This window comes from Anabrus simplex, chromosome 2 (assembly GCF_040414725.1).
Source record: "Anabrus simplex isolate iqAnaSimp1 chromosome 2, ASM4041472v1, whole genome shotgun sequence".
NCBI lineage: Eukaryota > Metazoa > Arthropoda > Insecta > Orthoptera > Tettigoniidae > Anabrus > Anabrus simplex.
The window spans coordinates 676,917,543-676,940,007 of NC_090266.1; the positions used below are offsets into that span (position 1 = coordinate 676,917,543).

General features: G+C 38.5%; 1 protein-coding gene across 4 annotated transcripts in view; it reads left to right on the plus strand.

Moving 5' to 3' along the window:
* Positions 1 to 20,667, plus strand: part of Pi3K21B (phosphatidylinositol 3-kinase regulatory subunit alpha) — a 919,547-nt gene extending 898,880 nt beyond the window's left edge. For 2 of the 4 annotated variants that reach the window (XM_067141251.2, XM_068226250.1), the window contains one exon: positions 19,631 to 20,666. In XM_067141251.2, the coding sequence (XP_066997352.2) occupies positions 19,631 to 19,874 (244 nt within the window). In that variant the 3' untranslated portion in view covers positions 19,875 to 20,666. Of the gene's footprint in view, positions 1 to 19,630 lie in introns of all 4 variants that reach the window. The other 2 variants (XM_067141250.2, XM_067141252.2) reach the window with 2 other exon arrangements.
* Positions 20,668 to 22,465: the final 1,798 nt, after the last annotated feature.

Below are 22,465 nucleotides of genomic sequence, written 5' to 3' on the forward strand. Positions count from 1 at the left end.
CCAAAGGTCTTCCATTATGTTCAGGTTGAGACTCTGGACAGGGCAGTCCATTTCAGGAATGTTATTGTCCACAAACTATATCCTCACAGATGACAGGGTGTGCATTGTCACACTGATACAAAAAATCCTCTCTGAACTGATCTCCTACTTTACACAGTACCCACTGGTTTGAGATGTGTTCATATCCTTCTGCATTTAGAGTTTTCTTAGACGTAATAAAGGCACCACACCATAACCATGAAAAACACCCGCATACCATAACACCACCTCCTCCATACTTCATTGTTGGGACTAACACATGATTGCAGGTAATATTCTCCAGGCATTCACCAAGCCCCTCCCACGCTGGTATCTTCATCTTGTCGTGATGTGGGAGCTTGTGTGCCTAAGTGATCCTGAGAGCTATGCCGGCGGGAGCATAAGCTCCTGGTAGGGCCACCCAAGCCAGACAGGTCAAAGGTGATAGGCCAGACTAAGAGGGATACCCTGGTCCTCCAGGTTGGGGGTTGATCATGGGGCTAACAACCCTATATCGGAAAAACAACTTGTTACGAAACTCGCAGACAAGAATAGCCGGACTGATGATAATGGTAAATGACCCACGCAAGAAAATGGAAGACGCAAATGGAAATATGATATGTATGTAGCAACCTGGAATGTACGAACCCTGAATAAACCAGGAGCCCTAAACAATCTGAAACAAGAAATGGAGAAATATAATATTGGAATAGCAGCAATTCAGGAAGTCAGATGGAAAGGAAATGGTGTTTTTAGAAGTGGTAGATATACAGTTCTGCATAGTGGCGGAGCTCGAGGTACAATAGGTGGCACAGGCTTCCTAGTGGATGACAGATATAAGTCAGCAGTTTTGAATTTTAAACCTGTAAATGAAAGAATATGCACTCAAAGGATGAAGGCCCATTTTTTCAGTATCAACCTTGTGTGTAAGATGAAGAGAAAGATATGTTCTATGGACAATTGGAACAAAAAATAGAATGCATCCCATGACAAGATGTAAAAATCATACTTAGAGATTTCAACACTAAAGTGGGTAAAGAAGAAGCCTATAGGGAGACAGTTGGGAAGGAAAGTTTGCATGATGAGTCAAATGATAATGGACAGAGGCTAATTGATTTTGCCATGGGAAACTCGATGGTGGTGAAGAGTACATGGTTTCAGGGGAAGAATATACGAAAAGCCACTTGGTGTTCACCAGATGGTGTCACCTTTAATCAAATAGACCATGTAGTAATCGATAGGAGACATGCATCTGACATACTACAAGTTGACAGTTGCAGGAGAGCTGATTGTGATTCGGACCATTACTTGGTATGGCTAAAATACAGGCAACGTATTGCAACTTACAAATCTGTTAAGAAAGGGAAAGCTCCAAGGAGATATATGGTCTCAAAATTGAAAGATAAAGAAACTATATGAATGCAGGATGGAGAAGAAATTGGAGGCTAAACAACAAAGCTGGGCAGTGGAAAACATCAAAGGAAAGTGGATTTTATTGAGGGATGCATTGCAGGAAACTGCGGATGAAGTACTAGGAGTGGAGGTAAAGACTGAAAGGCAAGAATGGTTTGATGATGATTGCAGAAGAGCAGTTGAGGAGAGAAATGGAGCAAGGAAGAAAATGTTTAGCAGGAAAACAAGAACATATGTAGAATAATTTAGGAAGAAGAGGAAAGAGGCAGACAATTTGTAGGAGAAAGAAGAGAGAGGCAGAGAGGAAATGGATTATAGATTTGGAGGAACAATATGATATGCAAGAAGTACGGAAGTTCTATGGGAAAATAAAGGACGTACAGAAAGGTTTTCAACCACATGCTGTATTCTGTAGAGATAAAGAAGGAAACATGATTGGGGGAAGAGACCGGATTCTTGACCGATGGGCAGAATACTTTAGTGAACTGTTGAATGTGGCTGCAGAGACGGTGAGATTGGAAGAAGAGGATGGGCAGCCTTGGCAGGATCCTAGCCTAGATTTACAACCATTGCCTGTACCATCTGTAGAAGAAGTGAGGACGGCAATTAAGTACTTGAAGAATAATAAGGCTCCAGGAAGTGATAACATTTCAGCTGAGATGATTAAATACGGGGGGTGAACAGTTGACGCAACTTGTTCACCAGCTAATTGTGGAAGTTTGGGAAACAGAACAAATGCCAGAGCATTGGAGCTTAGCAATTATTTGCCCAATGCATAAGAAGAAAGATAAAGCATATTGTGAAAATTATAGAGGTATATCTTTGCTTAGTGTGGTTTATAAGGTCTTAGCCAAAGTTTTGTCTATGAGACTCACTCCACTGGTTGGGCAGATACTAGGAGACTACTAAAGTGGCTTTCGACAGGGTAGATCAACAACAGATCACATCTTCACTGTCAGGGAAATAATGGAGAAATGCTATGAATATAATGTGGATGTGCATCAGCTGTTTGTGGATTTTCGGCAGGCTTATGATAGTGTGAAGAGAAGGAAACTGTATCAAACAATGATGGACATGGAGTTCCCAACTAAATTGATAAGACTGGTACAAATGACCCGAACAGGTACTAAATGCATGGTTAAAATAGAAGGAAATCTTACTAAAGAGTTTGAAGTAAACCAAGGTTTGCGGCAAGGGGATGTGTTATCTACCCTGCTCTTCAATGTGGTTTTGGAGCGTGTGATGAGAAAGGTGGAGGTCAGTAATCCAGGCGGTACGCTGTTCAACTGTGTAACACAGAATCTGGCGTATGCTGATGATGTTGCTTGTTGTTTTAAGGGGCCTAACATCGAAGGTCATCGGCCCGCTGATGATGTTGATATGCTGTCTAGAAGATTGAAAGACCTAGAGGAAGGACTGGATAGATTAGAAAAAGAAGGAGGTGAAATGGTTCTAAGAGTGAATAATGCCAAAACTCATTACCTGTTTGCATCTAGGAGGACCGTAGTAAGGGAAGACGAGTGCATAAAATTAAATGGGAGAGAGATGTGAAAAGTTTTAAGTATTTAGGAGTGCTGGTGACAAAAGATAATGACATGAAAGAGGAAATAAAAGCGAGGATTGCTGCAGGCAATAGGGCTTACTTAGATTTATTGAAAGTGTTTGGATCACGCAGCCTTGGTAGAAGATTAAAGTTGATAGTCTATCGAACAGTATTACGACCAGTGGTAACTTATGGCTCTGAAACATGGACAATGACCAAAGTAGATGAAGAACTGTTGAACAGATGGGAGAGAAAATTACTGAGAAAGATTTTTGGCCCAGTGAAGGAAGGGGAATTGTGGAGAATAAGGAAAAACAAGGAATCGGAAGAACTCTATGGACATCCAAGTATCGTAACCGAAATAAAAAGCAACAGATTAAGGTGGTTGGGACACATGGAGAGAATGCCAGATAATAGGGCTGTCAAGAAGATCTATAAAGGAAATCCAGGTGGTAGAAGATGGAAAGGAAGACCCCGGAAAAGATGGCTGGATGATGTGGAGGAGGATTTAAGAAAGATGGGAATAAGAAGATGGAGGAGGCGTGCAGAAGATCGTGAAGATTGGGCTACAATCGTCGGAGAGGCCAAGGCCCTACAAGGGCTGTAGCGCCGAGGAGTAAGTAAGTACTCACCAAACCCAAACCCTTCCATCTGATTGCCACAGGGTATAGCGTGATTGATCACTCCAATTCACTAATTTCCAGTCATCCGCATTCCAGTGGTGTCACTCTGTACACAATCTCAAGTGTCGCTTAACATTGACTACTGAAATGTTTGGCTTATGAGCAGCAGTTCGACCATTGTACCCCATTCTTTTTAACTCCCAACGCACAGTCATTGTGTTGGCTGGACTGCTGGTAGCACTTTGGAACTTACAAGTGATTCGCTGATTTTTTTACAATTGTTTAAAACCCTCCTCTACAATGCTGACAGTCTCTCACCATTACTAAATGAGGTCTGCTTGGTCTTGGTTCAGCTGCGGTTGTTCCTTTGCGTTTCCACTTCACAATCACATAACCAACATTCGACATGGGCAGCTTTTGAAGGATTGAAATGTCCATGATGGATCCGTTTCTCAGGTGACATGCAATGACTAATCCACGTTCGAAGTCACAGAGCTCTCCTTACCAACCCATTCTGCTGTTACTGCTTCTCTACTGACACCACAATACTCTCCGCCTCCTTTTATACTGGCGGGTCTGCCTCTCGTGACATCTGAGGTTGAAGTCCGCATTACATAGGGGTGTCCAGATACTTTTGATCAGGTAGTGCATATACATTAGCGTCAAAACATTTAAACCTGCCTTAAGAAAACTCCAGTTCTTGTTATTAATTACATAGCTGGTTAGTGATATTTCATACACACTGACAAGCAAAAGAACACAACACTTCAGACTTTACGAAGAAAGTGATTTTCTTTATTAAAATCGATGACTAACTTGTGTGTGTTATCTTTATGACTGTCATTTAACTCACTAATAATGACATATCCAGAGCAGCTTTCATTGGGAGAAATGAGACTTTCCAGCAAATTATTCCCTGGGATAAACAAAACTTGCCAGGCTTGAGTGGCTCAGTCCGGTGGTATTTGAAGGTGCTCAAATACGTCAGCCTCGTGTCGGTAGATTTACTGGCATGTACAAAGAACTCCTGCGGGACTAAATTCCGGCATCTTGGCATCTCCGAAAACCATAGAAGTAGTTTGTGGGACGTAAAGCAAAATATTATTATTATTATTATTATTATTATTATTATTATTATTATACATCATCATCATCATCATCATCATCATCATCATCATCATCATCATTTCCCTTTATCCAGCTGTAGCCGGGTAGGGGCAAATATGGTTCCTCTCCACTTTCTTCGGTCTTTCCACCACTCCTCCTCCAACACTGTGTCCCAGTCCAGTTTTCTGTCTATAATGGTGCGTTGGATGGTATCCTTCCATCTCAATCGTGGTCGTCCACGGCCTCTCCTTCCTTGAATTTGCATTTCCATCACCTTTTTTGGCATTCTTTCATCGCTCATTCGCTTTATGTGCCCAAACCATCTTAGTCGGCTTTTCTCTATTCTATCATTCATTTTTTCCACTCCAATTTCTTCCCGGATTTTCTCATTCCTTATTTTGTCTCTTCTACTCTTCTGTATCATAATCCTCAAGAATTTCATTTCGGCTGCCTGTATTCGACTCTCATCCTTCTTTGTCATTGTCCAAGTTTCTGCTCCGTAAGTTGTTATGGGTACGTAATACATCTTGTACATAGTATCCTTTGCTTCCATTGGCACATCTTTGTCCCATAACATGCTTCTTACACTATGATAGAAATAACTTCCAGCTTGAATCCTTTTACTAATCTCAGCATCCAGTCGAGCATTCTCCATTAATTCACTCCCCAGGTATTTAAATGTTTCTACTACTTCCAGGGGCTTGTCTGCAAGTCTAATCTGACCTTTCCCTTCTTTCTCCCCTCTAGTCATAACAAGAGTTTTACTCTTTTCTGCACTTATTTTGAATCCACATTCTTCAATCTTCCCATTGACCACATTCAACTGTTCTTGAACCTTCCTGTCGTCTTCTCCCCAAATCACAATATCATCTGCAAATAACATCATGTTCATTTCTCTTCCTCCATATGCTGCTTTTGCTGTTCTCATGATGTCATCCATTACTATTGTAAACAGGATTGGTGACAGAACACTTCCCTGTCTCAGCCCACTAGTTATTTTGAACCAACTTGTCCTGCCAACTTGTGTTTGCACGCAACTACAACATTCCTTATACAATGCCATGATCATTTTTATTAATCCCTGTCCAATTCCTTTTTGCACCAGACTGTCCCAAACTTTCGTCCTAGGGACACTGTCATATGCCTTTTCAATATCAATGAATGTCATCACCATATCATTCCTGTACTCCCAATGCTTTTCCATTAGTTGTCTCATAATGAAAATGGGCTCTATTGTTGACCTTCCACTTCTGAATCCAAAATACAAAATAATACAAAACTTGTTAAATTCTTCCTTGTTTGTGTAAAAATTTAACATTGTTTAAGGACAGTTCATTTTCATTTCCTTTCAAATGTTAGTTGTTATTGCACTGCATTCCTGCGCCAGCACACACACTTTCAGATACGTGTGTTGTCACCTCTGGTACAAATCACAGCTTTGAGCCTTTGAGGCATGCTCCTGATGAGTGCTGCAAGGTCCTCTTGAGGAATAAGCTGCCATTCTTCTTGAAGGATTTCCCACTGCTCCTGCATTGTCTCTGGACGATGACTGCACTTTTCTTCCCAAAATGTCCAATAGATGCTCAAGCGGGTTGAGATCTGGACTGCGTGGAGGCCATTGCATCAGTTGGATCCCTACTTTTTCAACATATTGAAGGACATATCGTGCCACATCAGGGCGCACATTGTCCTGCATTAGCAGGAAATCTTCACCAAAAGGAAAAACATGTTCTTCAGGATTTCTGTAATGTAGTGATGAACTGTAAGTGACCCACCTTCCACGAAGATGAGCTCTGTTCAGGCAGCCAAAGAGATGCCTGCCCAGACTGTTATAGAGCTGCCATTAAAAGTTATCAGTGAAGAAAATTTGCATGGAGAATACCTTTCTCCAAGTCTCCTCCACACCCTTTCTCGTCCATCTGTGTATTTAAGGCTAAACCAAGATTCATCCATAAAGAGAACTGTTCCCCACTGTTCATCAATCTTATGATCTCTACCAAAACGTAGAAAACTCTGTTGATGTTGACGCCTCAAACATGGGCCAGTAGTAGGCTTTCTGAAATACAGTTCAGCATCATGTAACCTCCCCCTCGGTGTCCACTTCACTGACACTCAGACTTCATACTTCTTCAAATCAACTTCTGGCTTGAACTGCAGTACTGTGTTGGTCACAGAATTTGAAGACACAAGAACTGATCATCCCTTGCAGAAGTTGACTTCCTCCCACCAGATCTTGGCCTATGAACCCAGTTCCCGATACCTCTGCGTGGTATGTGAAATTGATGATGGAGCACACTGTAACAACTCAGCCACATAATGCAAGCTGTGTCTGTCTTCTACCAACGCTATTGCCCTAACGGCATCCTCCGAGCTCAACGGCATCTTCACTCCCAAAAGTGCTGTTTAACACTTGAGGAGTAGAAGATCAGAGAATTCGCTCCCCCACACATGGAGGTAACAATTGGGGTATTCTTGTGATAAGCAACCCAATTAGTAGATTCGATTCTGGCTCAGTCCGGTGGTGTTTGAAGGTGCTCAGATACGTCAGCCTCGTGTCGGAAGATTTACTGGCACGTAAAACAACTCCTGCGGGACAAAATTCCCGCACCTCAGCGTCTCCGAAAACCATAAACGTAGTTAGTGGGATGTAAAGCCAATACCATTATTATTTATTAGATTCAATATATAGACCTAGTAAAAGGTTTCATAGGAGAGCATGAGGAATATTGAGATTTATATCATATCTCAATTTGCCAAATATCTTTATCAATTCAATCAACATGCTATACGTGAACACTTCAAGCCATGTATGTCATGCTGTCGGCATCTCGGATAGCTTCTCGGTAAAAATCGATGTACACCAAGGCTCCACAGTGTCCCTTGGCCTCTCTTTTGTGCAGATGATGTCGCACTTCCTGATACCATCAAAAGAGGATTGTAGTGCTAAGTTGAAGATTGAAACAGCCATCTCTCACAATATGGTCTTGTACTGCACAAAAAGAAAGACCGAATACCAGGAAAACATCCCAAGCAACGACTCTGTCCGTATTCATGGAGAGACCTTAACACTGTAAACTTGGTAGGTATCTAGGATCTCATCTACAGACTGATGGTGGGATAGGTGATGAAGTGTGAAAAAGAGAAGGCAGCATTGATGAGATGGAGGGAAGTCGCAGGCATACTCTACGACAAGAAGTGTCCAAAATATACTGCATGGTAGTACGTCCTTTTGGTTTATAGGGTATTGAATGTCGACCAGCTAAGAAAGCTACGGAGCTCCAATTACACATCATGGAGGTGCATACACTCCAGTGGTCGATGTGCATCACAGTCCTGCATCATGTCAAAAATGATGCCATTCGCCAGCAAATGGGCATTGCATCCATCACTGAGAAGGCACGAGAAAAGCATGTCCAATGTCATGGTCACATGCTGCATGACGTACCTGGAACAGTTGTAAATTTCACCCACTCCTTTGAAATTAATGGGCAGTGATGGCATGACGTAGAAACTTGGCAGTTTCGATCCTGGCTCAGTCTGGTGATATTTGAAGGTGCTCAAATACGACAGCCTCGTGTCGGTAGATTTACTGGCACGTAAAAGAACTCCTGTGGGACTAAATTCCGGCACCTCTGCATCTCCGAAAATCGTAAAAGAGTAGTTAGTGGGACGTAAAGCAAATAATATTATTCATCTTCCGATTTACAGAGTGAGTCTCTATCCTGAAAAAATTGGAGCAGTTGGCCCACTGAAGAGAAGTCGGTTGAAAAAAAGTCCAGATCAACAGACATTTTGCAAGGATGGAAAGTAATTTGCATTGTAGCTAACACTTGATTTCATCAGCGAAGACAGCAGTGTCTTTTAATGTTCGTAAATGCTTTGATGTAGTACAACAACATCCACGTCGATGTTTCGTGCACAGAGGCTGAAGATTGTAAGCATCACTCTTGAAATAACTACATAATACCTAAATAATGATTTATCATTAAATGTAATATTTTAGTATGTAATAGATCAGAATGGGCAGAAGGAAATAAATCAGAAATACAATAAAATCTAAATTAAGGTTCAGTTTCAAGAATATATAGAGAATTTAAGAGGTGAGTTGAAACTTTTTGACACTAATGAACATGTAGGCTAAATGCATGGTAATCAACGATGGCAATAACATGTATGCAGTGGAGGACGGCATGGAGAGCAGTTCCAGCTGCAATGAGTGACTTGAGGTATGCATGTTCCATTTTACAACAAATTATAATACTCGAGGGGTCTTTATTGTGTCCACCCTGTCAATACTTAAAATATACAATGACAAACAAAGTTGTTGCCTGCATTAAACGTACATGTTTCGAGAGAGTATATTTTAAGTATTGCCAGGGAGGACCCTTGAGTATTATAATTGTCGTAGACAGTACGGACCATATAGCACCAAGAAATGGTCAAATTTGTCAGTTTTACAACATATGCAAAATACAAGTATCATTGTAGCAATAACACTAAAAAAAAGATTTTGTTTCATAGGGGATTACAGTAGTAACAGATGACCTTGAAGAGAGAGTAATGCAGAAAGGGACGAACAATTATCTGGACTGTAGGCTTACCTTAAATAAACAATATTATGGTTTACATGTACCCATTTTTGATGTGCTTATCTCTTCCTCTTACCTCCTTCCTTCCTTCCTTCCTTCCTTCTGAAATAGAATTCTTGCATAATTTTCTCTTCTTGATTTTTGTGTGGTAAAATTGGCATGTATGTATGTATGTATGTATGTATGTATGTATGTATGTATTATTCTCCGTTGTACCCAAGCTCAGCCAGTGTGGACCGTTCGTGTGTGAGGCCATTTCAGAATTTTAGAGGCATGAAAAGGGAAGGAAGGCATTTGGAAAATGACACACAAAAATAACAATGGGCTTGACATTTATTAATAACGATACAATAAATTTTAAAATCACAAAATGCAATAAAATCTCGTTCTTGTTTATTGATATTGGCAGTCAGATTCTTTTGAACCTTAGACACTCGTATAATTACATCTTTGCAAATGATAAAATTAAATCATTGCCATCATCCCCTTTCTCTGGTACTCATGATTAATACATGTTATTAGTGATAAACTGAAATTGGTGATAAATTAAATAATGAATTCCTTATCCAGAAGGAGTAAAACAAATAAAAGTAACCTCCATAGTCTGACATTCTAAATAACACTTTTAATTGCATCTAATTAACTTTACACATATGATTAATGGCTTAATATTGTGCTCGACTAGGCTCAGCTCAAGTCAATAATACTCTGATAATCAAAATATCAGTTTATTCTGAAATAACATTGCCATAATTGCTCTCACTAACTTGAACCAAGTTTAATTCAGATACGTGACTGTACAATTCTCAAATCTGACCATTTTAATCCTACACAATCATGAAATTCATATTAATCATTCACCTAAATTATCTCTGAACCCCTTTAAAGATTAAAAATAACTATTTAAAACTTAGATGGCATAGGTCATATACTCTTTAGTTCATTTTTCTGCCTTGTTTGAGGATTAATTAATTAATTATTCATACTAACTTCTATCATTCATTCCTCTATTAAACTCATTCTTGAGCCCATCATACAGTAACATTGAATTGATCTTTGTTTATTACACTTAAATTCTGTCTTATTTAGATTCTTTGGTCAGTTTTAACAATTTCTGACATTTAACAATTTATCCACCCTGTATCTAGTTTGTTATTTTCAAACAATCGCTACTGATCTGCATTTAGGGCGGTTGCTCAGGTGGCAGGTTCTCTATCTGTTATTTTCCTAATTTTCCTAACCTTTCGTAAATGATTGCAAAGAAGTTGCAAATTTATTGAACATCTCTCTTGGTAAGTTATTCTGATCCCTAACTCCCCTTCCTATAAATTAATATTTGCCCCAAATTTTCCTCTTGAATTCCAACTTTATAAGCAGGAAAGATCACAATATGAAGATAAAGACACAATTCAAACTTATTTGTCTACTAATGTCACTCCACACCATGTCTCGGAACATACCAATTAATATACCAATATAGTTGGCCCGTTATCACATACCACTTAGTCCAGCTGCTCGTCTCCTTTCTCCCAAGTCTTCCCAGCCCAAACTTTGCAACATTTTTGTAATGCTACTCTTTGGCCGGAAATCACCCAGAACAAATCGAGCTGCTTTTCTTTGGATTTTCCCCAGTTTTTGAATCAAGTAATCCTGGTGAGGGTCCCATACAATGGAACCATACTCTAGTTGGGGTCTTACCAGGGACTTATATGCCCTCTCATTTACTTCCTTACTAAAACCCCTAAATACCCTCATAACCGTGTGCAGAGATTTGTACCCTTTATTTACAATCCCATTTATTTGATTACCCCAATGAAGATATTTCCTTATATTAACACCTAGGTACTTACAGAGATCCCCAAAAGGAACTTTCACCCCTATCAACGCAGTAATTAAAATTGAGAGGACTTATCCTATTTGTGAAACACACAACCAAAATTTTAACCCACTTTATCATACCATTGCTTACTGTCCATCTTACAACATTATCAAGGTCATTTTGCAGTTGCTCACAATCTTGTAACTTATTTATTTCCCAATACAGAATAACATCATCCTCAAAAAGCCTTATCTCTGATTCCACTCCTTTACTCATATCACCGGGCAAGTTGGCCGTGCGGTTAGGGGTGTGTGACTGTGAGCTTGCATCTGGGAGATAGTGGGTTTGAGCCCCACTGTAGGTAGCCCTGAAGATGGATGTCTGTGTTTTCGGAAAATCCCATGAAGAGGGACGAAAAATGGGGGAAAAGAGTTTGAACACCTTTTATCAGGAGACTTATATCTCAAAAACTGAAGATGTTACAGATGTAAAAATTGAAATTTGGAATCTCCTTTGAAAATAAAGAAAAATGTATTTTTGTGTTTTTGGTTAATCCGATGAATAGGGGTGAGCAGGAGTGACAAGTGGGGTGAATTTTTCAAGATACTATATCTCCAAATTATCTAAGACAGGTAACATATTACAGATTTGAAAACTGGTATTTGGAATTTCCTGTGAAAGTAAAGAACCATAAATATTTTTTTCGGAAAATCCACTTGAGGGGAACTGGAGAAAGGGTCGAATTTTTAAAATGAGCGTATCTACAGTATATCTCAAAAATTTAACATGTTGCAGACGTGAAAATTGGTATTTGGAATCTTCTTTAAAAATAAGGAAACACGTATTCTTTGGTTTTCGGAAAAGACTCTGAACGGGGGTAGGGGGTGAAAGGATTGAAAAATTAGTTGAATTATTTGTATGAGAATGTATACATACCGAAAAAATTAAAGATGTTAAAAACGTGAAAACTGGTATTAGGAATCTGCTTTAAAAATAAGGAAACGCGCAAGCACGCATTGGGGGGGGAATAAACTTGGTAGAGGGGGGATGAAAACGGAGATGAATTCCTTTTACGAGGATACATATATCTCAAAAACTGAAGATGTTGCAGAAGTGATAACTGGCATTTGGAAGCTCTTTTAAAGAAACGAGTAAGGTACTGTTTGTTTTTGGAAAATTCACTTGAGTGGGGAGTGTGAAAGGAAGTAAAAAATAGAATATTTTTTTCTGGAGAATCTTATATCTCAAAACTGAAGGTTAAAGACCTAGAAATAGGTATTTGGAATCTCCTTTAAAAATAAAGAAACATGCATTTTTTGGGTGGGGGGGGGAAACCAACTTAACGGGCGTGGGTGAAGTGATAAAGGAGTTGAATTTTTTTCATGAGGATACTTATATCTCAAGAACTGAAGATGTTACAGACATGAAAATTTGCATTTGGAATTTTATTTCAAACTAAAAAAACACGTAATCTTTTGTCTTTGGAAAATCCACTTAAGGGAAGGGGGGTGAATTAATTGAAAAATTAGTTGAATACTTTGTATGAGGATACTTATATCTCAAAAACGAAAGATGTTACACATGTGAAAATAGTATTTGGAATCGCCTTTAAAAAGAAACACGCATTTTGTGGGGGGGGATCAACTTGGGGGCGGAGAAAAAGGAGTTTAATTCTTTTTTATGAGGATACATATATCTCAAAACTGAAGATGTTACAGGGTGAATGAATTGAAAAATTAGTTGAATTTTTTGTGTGAGGATACTTATATTTCAAAAAATTAAAAATGTTGTCCAGCTCAATGGCTAAATGGTTAGCGTGCTGGCCTTTGGTCACAGGGGTCCCGGGTTCGATTCCCGGCAGGGTCGGGAATTTTATCCATTATTGGTTAAATTCCCTGACACGGGGGCTGGGTGTATGTGTTGTCTTCATCATCATTTCGGCCTCACCACGATGCGCAGGTCGCCTACGGGAGCCAAATCAAATGACCTGCACCTAGCGAGTCGAACCCATCCTGAGATCTCCCGGCACTAAAACCCATACTCCATTTCATTTTACATTATATGTTAAAAACTCAACATGCTAGGGACAAGAAACTTGGTATTTGGAAAGTCCTTTTTGTTTTCGGAGAGGGCACTTAACAGGGGGTGAGAAGTAGTGAAAAATAGTTGAATTATTTTTATGAGGATACTCATATCTTAAAGACTGAAAATGTAACAGACTGGAAAATTGATATTTGGAATCTCCTTTAAAAATAAGAAAACGTGAATTTTTGTTTTCGGAAAATACACATAGATGGGGGTAGGAGAAGGACTGATCAAGGGGTTGAATTATTTTTATGGAAATACTTATGTAGGCCTATATCTCAAAAAGTGAATATGTTACTGATGTGGGAATAGGTATTTGGAATCCCCTTTAAAAATATGGAAACATGTATTTATTTTTTGACTTGAGAGAAGACTGTTTGTCGCATGTACAGTTCTGTGTCGCATGGTCGTCTTAGCCCGAAGAGGTAATACCAAAAACATGGTTAACAAAGAATTTCTGGGGTAAATGAAACTCAATTTTTGGGTGAGTTTTTATACTTTATTTTCTGATAGTCTCTTTGTACAATGCCGAAGAACGATTACTCTGATCAAATTACGAAATCCACGCGAGCGAAGCCGCGGGTAATTGCTAGTTTATATATATAACAAAACATAAAGGTTAAAATAATACTGCCTTGCAGAATTCCCCTCTTAATACTGGGTCAGGTAAAGTTTCGCCTACTCTAATTCTCTGAGATCTGTTTTCTAGTCTCTATTTTGTCCAGTCCAATTGCGCTCTTTTTCCCCAGTAGTCTCCCATGATCTTCCTTATCAAATGCCTTAGATAGCTCAATCACAATGCAGTCCATTTAACCTCCTGAATCCAGGATATCTGCTATGTCTTGCTGGAATCCTACAAGTTGAGCTTCAGTGGAATGACCTTTCTAAACCCGAATTGCCTTCTCTCGAACCAGTTATTAATTTCGCACACATGCCTAATATAATCACAAGGAATGCTTTCCCAGTGCTTACGTGGAATGCATGTCAAACTGACTGCCAGTAATTTTCAACTTTATGTCTATCACCTTTTCCTTTATACACAGGAGCTACTATAGCAACTCTCCATTCATTTGGTATAGCTACTTCATGCAAACAATAATCAGATAAGTACTTCAGATATGGTACTATATCCCAACCCATTGTCATTAGTATATGCCCAGAAATCTTATCAATTCCAGCAGCTTTTCTGGTTTTCAACTTTTGTATCTTATTGTAGATGTTGTTGTTATCATAGGTAACTTTTTTAAATGTTAATCACCTCCCCTATCTGGACATTATCCTTGTATCCAACAGTCTTTACATACTGCTGACTGAATACTTCTGCCTTTTGAGGATCCTCGCATACACACTCCTCTTGTTCATTAATGATTCCTGGAATGTCCTTCTTAGACCTTTTTCTGCCTTTACATACCCTTCCATTTTTCACTAAAATTTGTATGACTGCTAATTATGCTTGCCATCGTGTTATTCTTAGCTGACTTCTTTGCCAGATTCAATTTTGTAATGTAATAAGTTCCTTCAATTTTTCCTTACTTCCACAGCCATTTCTAACTATTTCTTTCCAACCTGCACCTCCTTCTTAGTCTCTTTACTTCTCTGTTATATGGGTCTTTACCATTCCTTACCACCTTTAAAGGTACAAACCTGTTTTCACATTCCTCAACAATTGCTTTAAATCCATCCAAGAGTCTGTTTAAATTTTATATTTACTATTTTCCACCTATCATAGTTACGTTTTAAAAACTCCCTCATTCCTCTTTTATCAGCTATATGGTTCTGCCCAATAGTCCTACTTTTAAGACCTTCCTTTCTATCACATTTATTTTTAACTATGATAAAAACAGCTTTGTGATCACTAATACCATCTATTACTTCGGTTTCTCTGTAGAGCTCTTTTGGTTCTACCAGCACCATGTCCAGAATATTCTTCCCTCTAGTTGGTTCCATCGCTTTCTGAATCAGCTGTCCTTCCCATATTAACTTATTTGCCATTTGTTGGTCATGTTCCTGTCATTCACATTACCTTCCCAATTGACATTTGGTAAATTTGAGATCACCCGCTACAATCGTGTTCCTTTCCATATCGTTTCCCACTTCACTGATTAGATAATTCTGATTCAGCGTCAGCGCTACCCTTTTCCGGTCTGTACGCTCCAAAGACATCAAGTTGCCTATTATCTTTAGAGATGAGCCTTATGCCTAGAATTTCATGTTTTTAATCTTTAACTGTTTAATAGCTTACAAATTATTCTTTCACCAGAATTAATACTCCCCCTCCTACCATTCCTATCCTATGATACACACTCCAGTTCTGTGAGAAATTTCTGCATCCATTATATCATTTCTCAGCCATGATTCTAAGGTATATATATTAAATTACTTAATTCTAGTCCTTTCTTTACAATACCTCTACAGTTCAACACCAACATTTTTATGTCATCCCTACTTGACTTCCAAATCCCTGTACCCTTATCACCGCTCCCTAGAACACCCCAGTTATTGTTTCATTAATTTTCATCTTTTTGTTAAATTATTAGTATACTTTTGGTTCCCTTCATTTTTTTGGCTGTCTTCCATGAATATATTAATATCGCTGCATAAATGCCCGATCTTTAACTCATTAAAAATCATTTCTACTCTTATGTTCGTCGTCATAAAATTATATTTCTTCCCACAACATCAGAAATTCTAATTTTCAGTGATAAAATAATCCTTCCACAATGACAAAACACAGGAAGAACAGAATAAACAGCAACAAAATATCACATCGTGCAACAAGACATTGACATGCACAGAAGTAGTAGGCACATATATCCCGTACAAGGCACACACAAGGCACATGATTATTATAATCTCTGACTTAGGAGTTCATTAGCTTCATTTATTTTTAATACTGATTTTTATTTAATTTACAACCCTCTTTGACCTGTCAAAGACCTTAACGCAATCAATACCTCTTGAAAATTCATCTCTTCTCATTAGGCTTGTGGTCATTTAATATAAGAATCACTTCTTAGCACTGAGAGGTAATGTCAACGTCATCGACCATAAATGTGAAATGACATTGGAGAACATCAACTCTTATCTTTCTCACAAAATTTCAATTTCTCGTAACTGGTTGCATTCACCTCGCAACACGTGCTCTTTGAACATCATTTTATAAATTCATATAATCACTTTCACTGCTCAAAATTCATGAATAATCGGCTCTCACCCCATACTGTCTATTCCACCAGCTAAATGTTAATAAATTGGGCACTAATACTTTACCTTATTTAAACTGTCAGCCTTGTTTATCAGCACTTTTTTAACCCAGTGAGTTAATTAAGGTTAACATAAATGATTATTATGCTCCTAAAACTATCCCATTAAAGTAATGAAAAGTAAGATGATGACAAGGTGTATGTAATATTACCTTGTAAAAACCCAGTGAAAAGATGAGTTCTACTCCATATGTTACTCCATGAAAATTCCTGTATCGCTCCCGACATAATGTGATTAAATTAATAAATTAATTAATTATTGAAGAGGTAATTGATTTTTAGTTGCATTATTTTAAATCCACAACATTGCATATGAATACGTTGAAATAGATTATCTCAACTATCACACTGTTCAGTTCAAGACTACCACAGTCATGCACAAATCTACCATCACCTAAGTAAAGTTTGAAATAGAAAGAAACCTATAAATATCTCTAAATAATAGAAAATATTACTACTAGAGAAGAGATCATTCTATTTTCTATGGAAAAGAAAGGTAAAATTGACAAATATGTACCAGATGAACGTTGATTACCATGTCTAGTCATCTATTTCTCCGGATGATCTGCCTTTTTGTCATGTCTCCATCTTCATTCAGCCATTCATTGTAGCAGAAAAGTCCCTTGTTGGAGGCCTCTGCATCGTTGAATTATTTCCACTGTAAGCTGGCATGAGGATGTCCTGTAGTTCCGTTGAATGCTGTCCTCGTGCTCCACTAAATGTCCTCTTCAAAAGCTGGAACTAATTCAACACATTAAAATAAGATCCAACAATATTATTTAATGTCTTATCGAGCAGCATGGAAAATACTTAACTCATCTTTCCTGGTTCATAAAATAAGGGAGACTCTAAATTGATTGCAGTCCACGTATATTGCTTCATATCCTAAGAGGTGTGATATGCTGGAGATCAATCATTGGATGTCTCAGTTCATATCTAGGTGATAATTATTAGTTCATTACTCCCTAAGTAGAATGTTCAAGGTTGCACTTGTGGTGTCCTGGTTAGCCTTGAGTCGTCCCTCTCGTGGTCACATGCTAAGGCTCTCCACTCACTATAAGCCATATAAGAAGACAGTCGTCACCACGCTCTGACCGATATGCACCTTTCTGCATGCTACTCGGTCAAGGTTACACTCATAACCTTCCTATCAGTTGATACATTCCACCTGACAGGATAAGATCTGAGTTTTGTACACCAAACTCTTCTCCACACAATTATGGACTACAGTCTGTAAGCCCGGGAATGTTTTTAGTTTCAGTGTGCATCTGAGCTTGGTTCATTTATACCCTATTAGCATAAGCTGCCAATATACAAATGAAATATTTATACAGCCAGGACTTGAATCGGCAAAAAAAAAAAAAAAAAAAAAAAAAAAAAAAAAAAAAAAAAAAAAAAAAAAAAAAAACCCCACACACAGAATGTGAGTGAGTGTGTTGATGATGTTTCAGACAGCCTGAAGGAATTTCACTATAGGTTTTTCAGTAATTGCACGTAGGGTATAACATATCAATCAATCAGTCGCCACTAACCTGAATTTTGGGCTGTCGCCGAGTTGGCAGATTCGTTTTTTTTTTTTTAATCTAGTCTTTCCTTAAATGATTTCAAAGATGTTTGCAATTTATCTAACATCATCTTTGTTAAATTATTCCAATCGATAATCCTGTAAACTAATATTTGCCACAAATTGTCCTCGTCAATTCCAACTTTATCTTATCTTTCTTATCTTTCCTACTTTTAACAATGGCATTCAAGCTTATTGCTCTATGAATATCATTACACACCATCTCTCTACTGACAGGTCGGAACATACCATTTATGATAAAGGTTTTGTACCGGGTGAGTTGGCCGTGCGGTTAGAGGTGCGCGGCCGTGAGCTTGCATCCGGTAGATAGTGGGTTTGAATCTCACTGTCAGCAGCCCTAAAGATGGTTTTCCGTGGTTTCCCATTCCCATTTACACACGAGGCAAATGCTGGGGCTGTACCTTGATTAAGTCCACGGCCGCTTCCTTCCAACTCCTAGGCCTTTCCTATCCCATCGTCGCCATGAGACCTATCCGTGTCGGTGCGACATAAAGCCACTAGCAAAAAAAAAAGTTTATTCCCACAGGGAACCTTCAAATTTTTTTCTGAATGAGTAAATTTATAATATCAATATAGTTGGTCCGTTATTGGACATTATAAATTTTCCAGCTAACTCATTCCTGGTTGCCAGCATTTTGCCCCAGTGTGCTAAGTTAGGCTCATCAGTTGGTAAATAGCACACCTACCAAGACGCATGGCTAGTGTATACCCTGGAGGCCACTGCGTAGGCTACTTGGAGCCACCGGCAGTGCCAATGCACGCTGGCAACCAGGAATGAGTTAGCTGGAAAATTTATAATGTCCAATAACGGACCAACTATATTGGTATTACATACCATTTAGTCCAGCAGCATGTCTCCTTACTCCCCAGTCTTCCCAGCCCAAGTTTGTAACATGTTTGTAACACTACTGTCGGAAATCGCTCAGAACAAATCATGCTGCTTTCCTTTGAATCTCCAGTTCTGGAATCGAGTAATCCTGATGAGGGACCCATTTGCTGGAACCATAATTTAAATGGGTGTTAACCAGTGACTTATATACCCTCTCTTTTACATCCCGACTACTGCTCTGAAATACCCTCATAACTATATGAAGAGATCTGTTACCTTTACTTACAATCCTGTTTATGTAATTACCCCAATTAAGATCTTTTCTGATAATAACACCTAGGTACTTAGTGATCCTGAGGAGGTAGTTTCACCCCATCAATACATTATCAAAACTGCGAGGACTTTTCCTCTCGGTGAAACTTGCATCCTAACTTTTCACCCCTTTTACCATAATAATTAATCAGAACTAAGCCTACTTATGTATAATCATTCTTAATTAAGTTCTGGCCTTTATAAATGATTCCTACTTTCTGTGGGTTCTCTCATGCTTCCTAGGCTTTTATTTTTATCATGGTATTCATAAGACATTGTATATGACTGTTATAAAATTAAACACATTTATAGTAGTCAATTATTAGGATTTATGGATGAGAATAAACTCTTTCAAGATTCATTGACATTAAAAATTACAGATAATCTTGACTGGAAATCTTTAAATTTGAGTGTCTGAAGAATTTCTTTTCTTTATTTTTTCAGGTGCAATGGAACTACAAACCACTGTATAATATATGAAACAGATCGTGGTTATGGCTTTGCTGAGCCCTATAATATTTATGATTCCCTCAAACTTTTGGTGCTTCATTATGCGCAGAACTCTCTAGAAGAGCACAATGATTCCCTGAATACAACTTTGGCATATCCTGTATTTGCTACCCCACGTACTAAAGGAACTGCTGTAGTGCCTAAGACGGATGGATATGTCTTCTCTCAGCCTCGATGAAAATGTTTCCACCAAGAATATTTGCCGACTGTGATAAAGATAGTTTGTGACATTCATTAGAATGCCGAACATTTGCTGTTAATTGTACAAATTAGTGCCACCGATATTTCATATATGAAATATATATTATTTAACTGCTATATTTTAACGAGCCAGTCATGCGAATCATGTAGTGGCTATATTCATAGTTCTGTTTAGCCATCCATTGGTTTTAGTTGAACTTGTTAAGAGTGAATGAATGAAAGTTTGGCTTATGTAACTTGAAATTTGTGCTCTTGAACTTTGCACAACTACGGATTTATTTTCTTTCCCTTAAAGAATTCTTTTTCAGTGGAGCAAACATGCAAGTGTACCTAACGAAATCTTTAGGTTATGAGAAAGCGACACTTTTTACAAATGTATATTTTTTGTTGACTTCATTTTGCGCTGAAGCTCTTGCAATTTGCAATTCTTGAAGACATTGCTTATAGATCTTATAGTTTTTTTTTATTTTATAAAGCCTATTTGTATCCTAGTCATTTATGCAGGTATTATCCTGCAAATTTGGTTCAAAAGAATTAAGTCAAAAAATGTTGAATGTTTTTGTTTAAACCTAGTAGTATGAGTGAGAATTGCACAGCGGACATGTGCAAAATAGCCAGTGAAATGTAATTTTTTTTAAAAGCCAGGGTTGGGGGGGAGGGGGGTAGTAAGATTTTTGAATGCATGTATTTTTTATGAAATATTCTTATGAGTCAATTACTTCCTTATCGAATATTTGTCACTGTATTGAAAGTTGTGTATCATGTTTACAAATAAAATTATGTTTATTCTGGTTATAATACCTGTGTTCTTTACTCTGTTTCTTGTCCTTTTTCTTAATATTTTGAGTAGGATGGTTGTTTACACAGAAAAATTACAGTAGAGCTCATTCAACTGAAAATACCAGCCTCCTTTATGATGCTATGAACTGTATGTGGTGCCAGTTCCTCTTTTATACTAGCAAGGACTTACTCACCTGCTTTCTTTTTTCCTTTCAATGTGTTATTGTTGTTTTCAGCTCCATGACTGAGTTGTTAGTGTCTTGGCCTTTGGACCTTGGTTTAGATTTCTGACTGGGTTGTGTAATTTAAATCATAAATGATATAATTCTCTAGGGTCAGGGACTGAGTGTGTGTTCTTTTCCAACATTCCTGTAAACCACTACAGCACTATCCTCTACCACTATGCCATACCCGGCGGACACCACTCGCCCTCACTGGAGGCCCTTCCGGACAAAGGCTACATCCAGTTGTGATAGCTACTCAGAATAATCGTCATCTTTTTATGGTGGCTTTGTGGTGTGCCATGTATGACTATTTCTTTATTTTATATATTATGCCTTTGTAGGTGGCAAAGTTAGGGCTTTTGGACCCTCTTACACTTAACCACTGTAGTGATACATCATTGGAAGCATCCAGTCATACAAATTAGTCAGCTGCATTCAGAAGGTAGTCTTGGCAAGCAGTTTTAAATTTAAGTAATGAGGAATTATTTCCGACACTGACAGGCAAGGATTTCCGAAGTCTGGAACCCGTCACAACTAAACAATTGTTATACATGAGGATCGGTGAACAAGAAGAGACAGTTAGGAATCAGAGTGGGTATTACTGCTGTGAAAGGAGGACAAATACTTAAGATGGGATGAAATATGGTCTACCTTCAGTGAGCAGTCAGTATATCTGTATCAGTATGTGATATGTTCGTTGTTTATCAGGTTTCAGCCATGTGTATCATAACTCCGTTTGTAAATAAATCTAATACAGTACAACAATTAAGCGCTTGCTGAAGTTTGAAGTCTGCCCTTTTGTTGCGTCTACAAGAATAACATTACTGTAGACGAAGATGGGAAGCACTAATGATTGTATGGCCGGGCTGAGTGGCTCAGACGGTTAAGGCGCTGGCCTTCTAATCCCAACTTGGCAGGTTCGATCCTGGCTCAGTCCGGTGGTATTTGAAGGTGCTCAAATACGACAGCCTCGCGTCGGTAGATTTACTGGCACATAAAAGAACTCCTGTGGGACTAAATTCCGGCACCTCGGCGTCTCCGAAGACCATAAAAGTAGTTAGTGGGACGTAAAACAAATAACATTATTATTATTGTTTGTATGAGCTTGACTCTCACATTACAAGGCAAAATATTGCTGTTTCTTTTAAGGGAATGAAGTATGGAACACTTTCAATATATTCAGACCCATTTAAAGTTTCATTCATTGTCACTCCAAGATTTCCCACAGTTTGGCTGAATGGAATAACTCTGCCATTCAGTATAATTGGAGGAATAGAATTAGACAACCACTCCAGAACAAGCCTATTCTATGTGGCATCCAACTACAGACTTCTAACTCCATCAAACTGTTTGGTATTCACATTACGGACAATCTAAAATGGAATAAGCACGTGGAGGAACTGAGGTGCAAGGCATACAGAGCGCTAGGTTTTGTCTGTAGAAGTCTCAGGAGGAAGAAGTAACACCCTATGAACAGCTTATATTTCCCTGGAGGGGCCCATACTACTATATGGTCTTCCTTCTTGGCACTCAATGACAACGGAAGATATGAGGAAACTAGAGG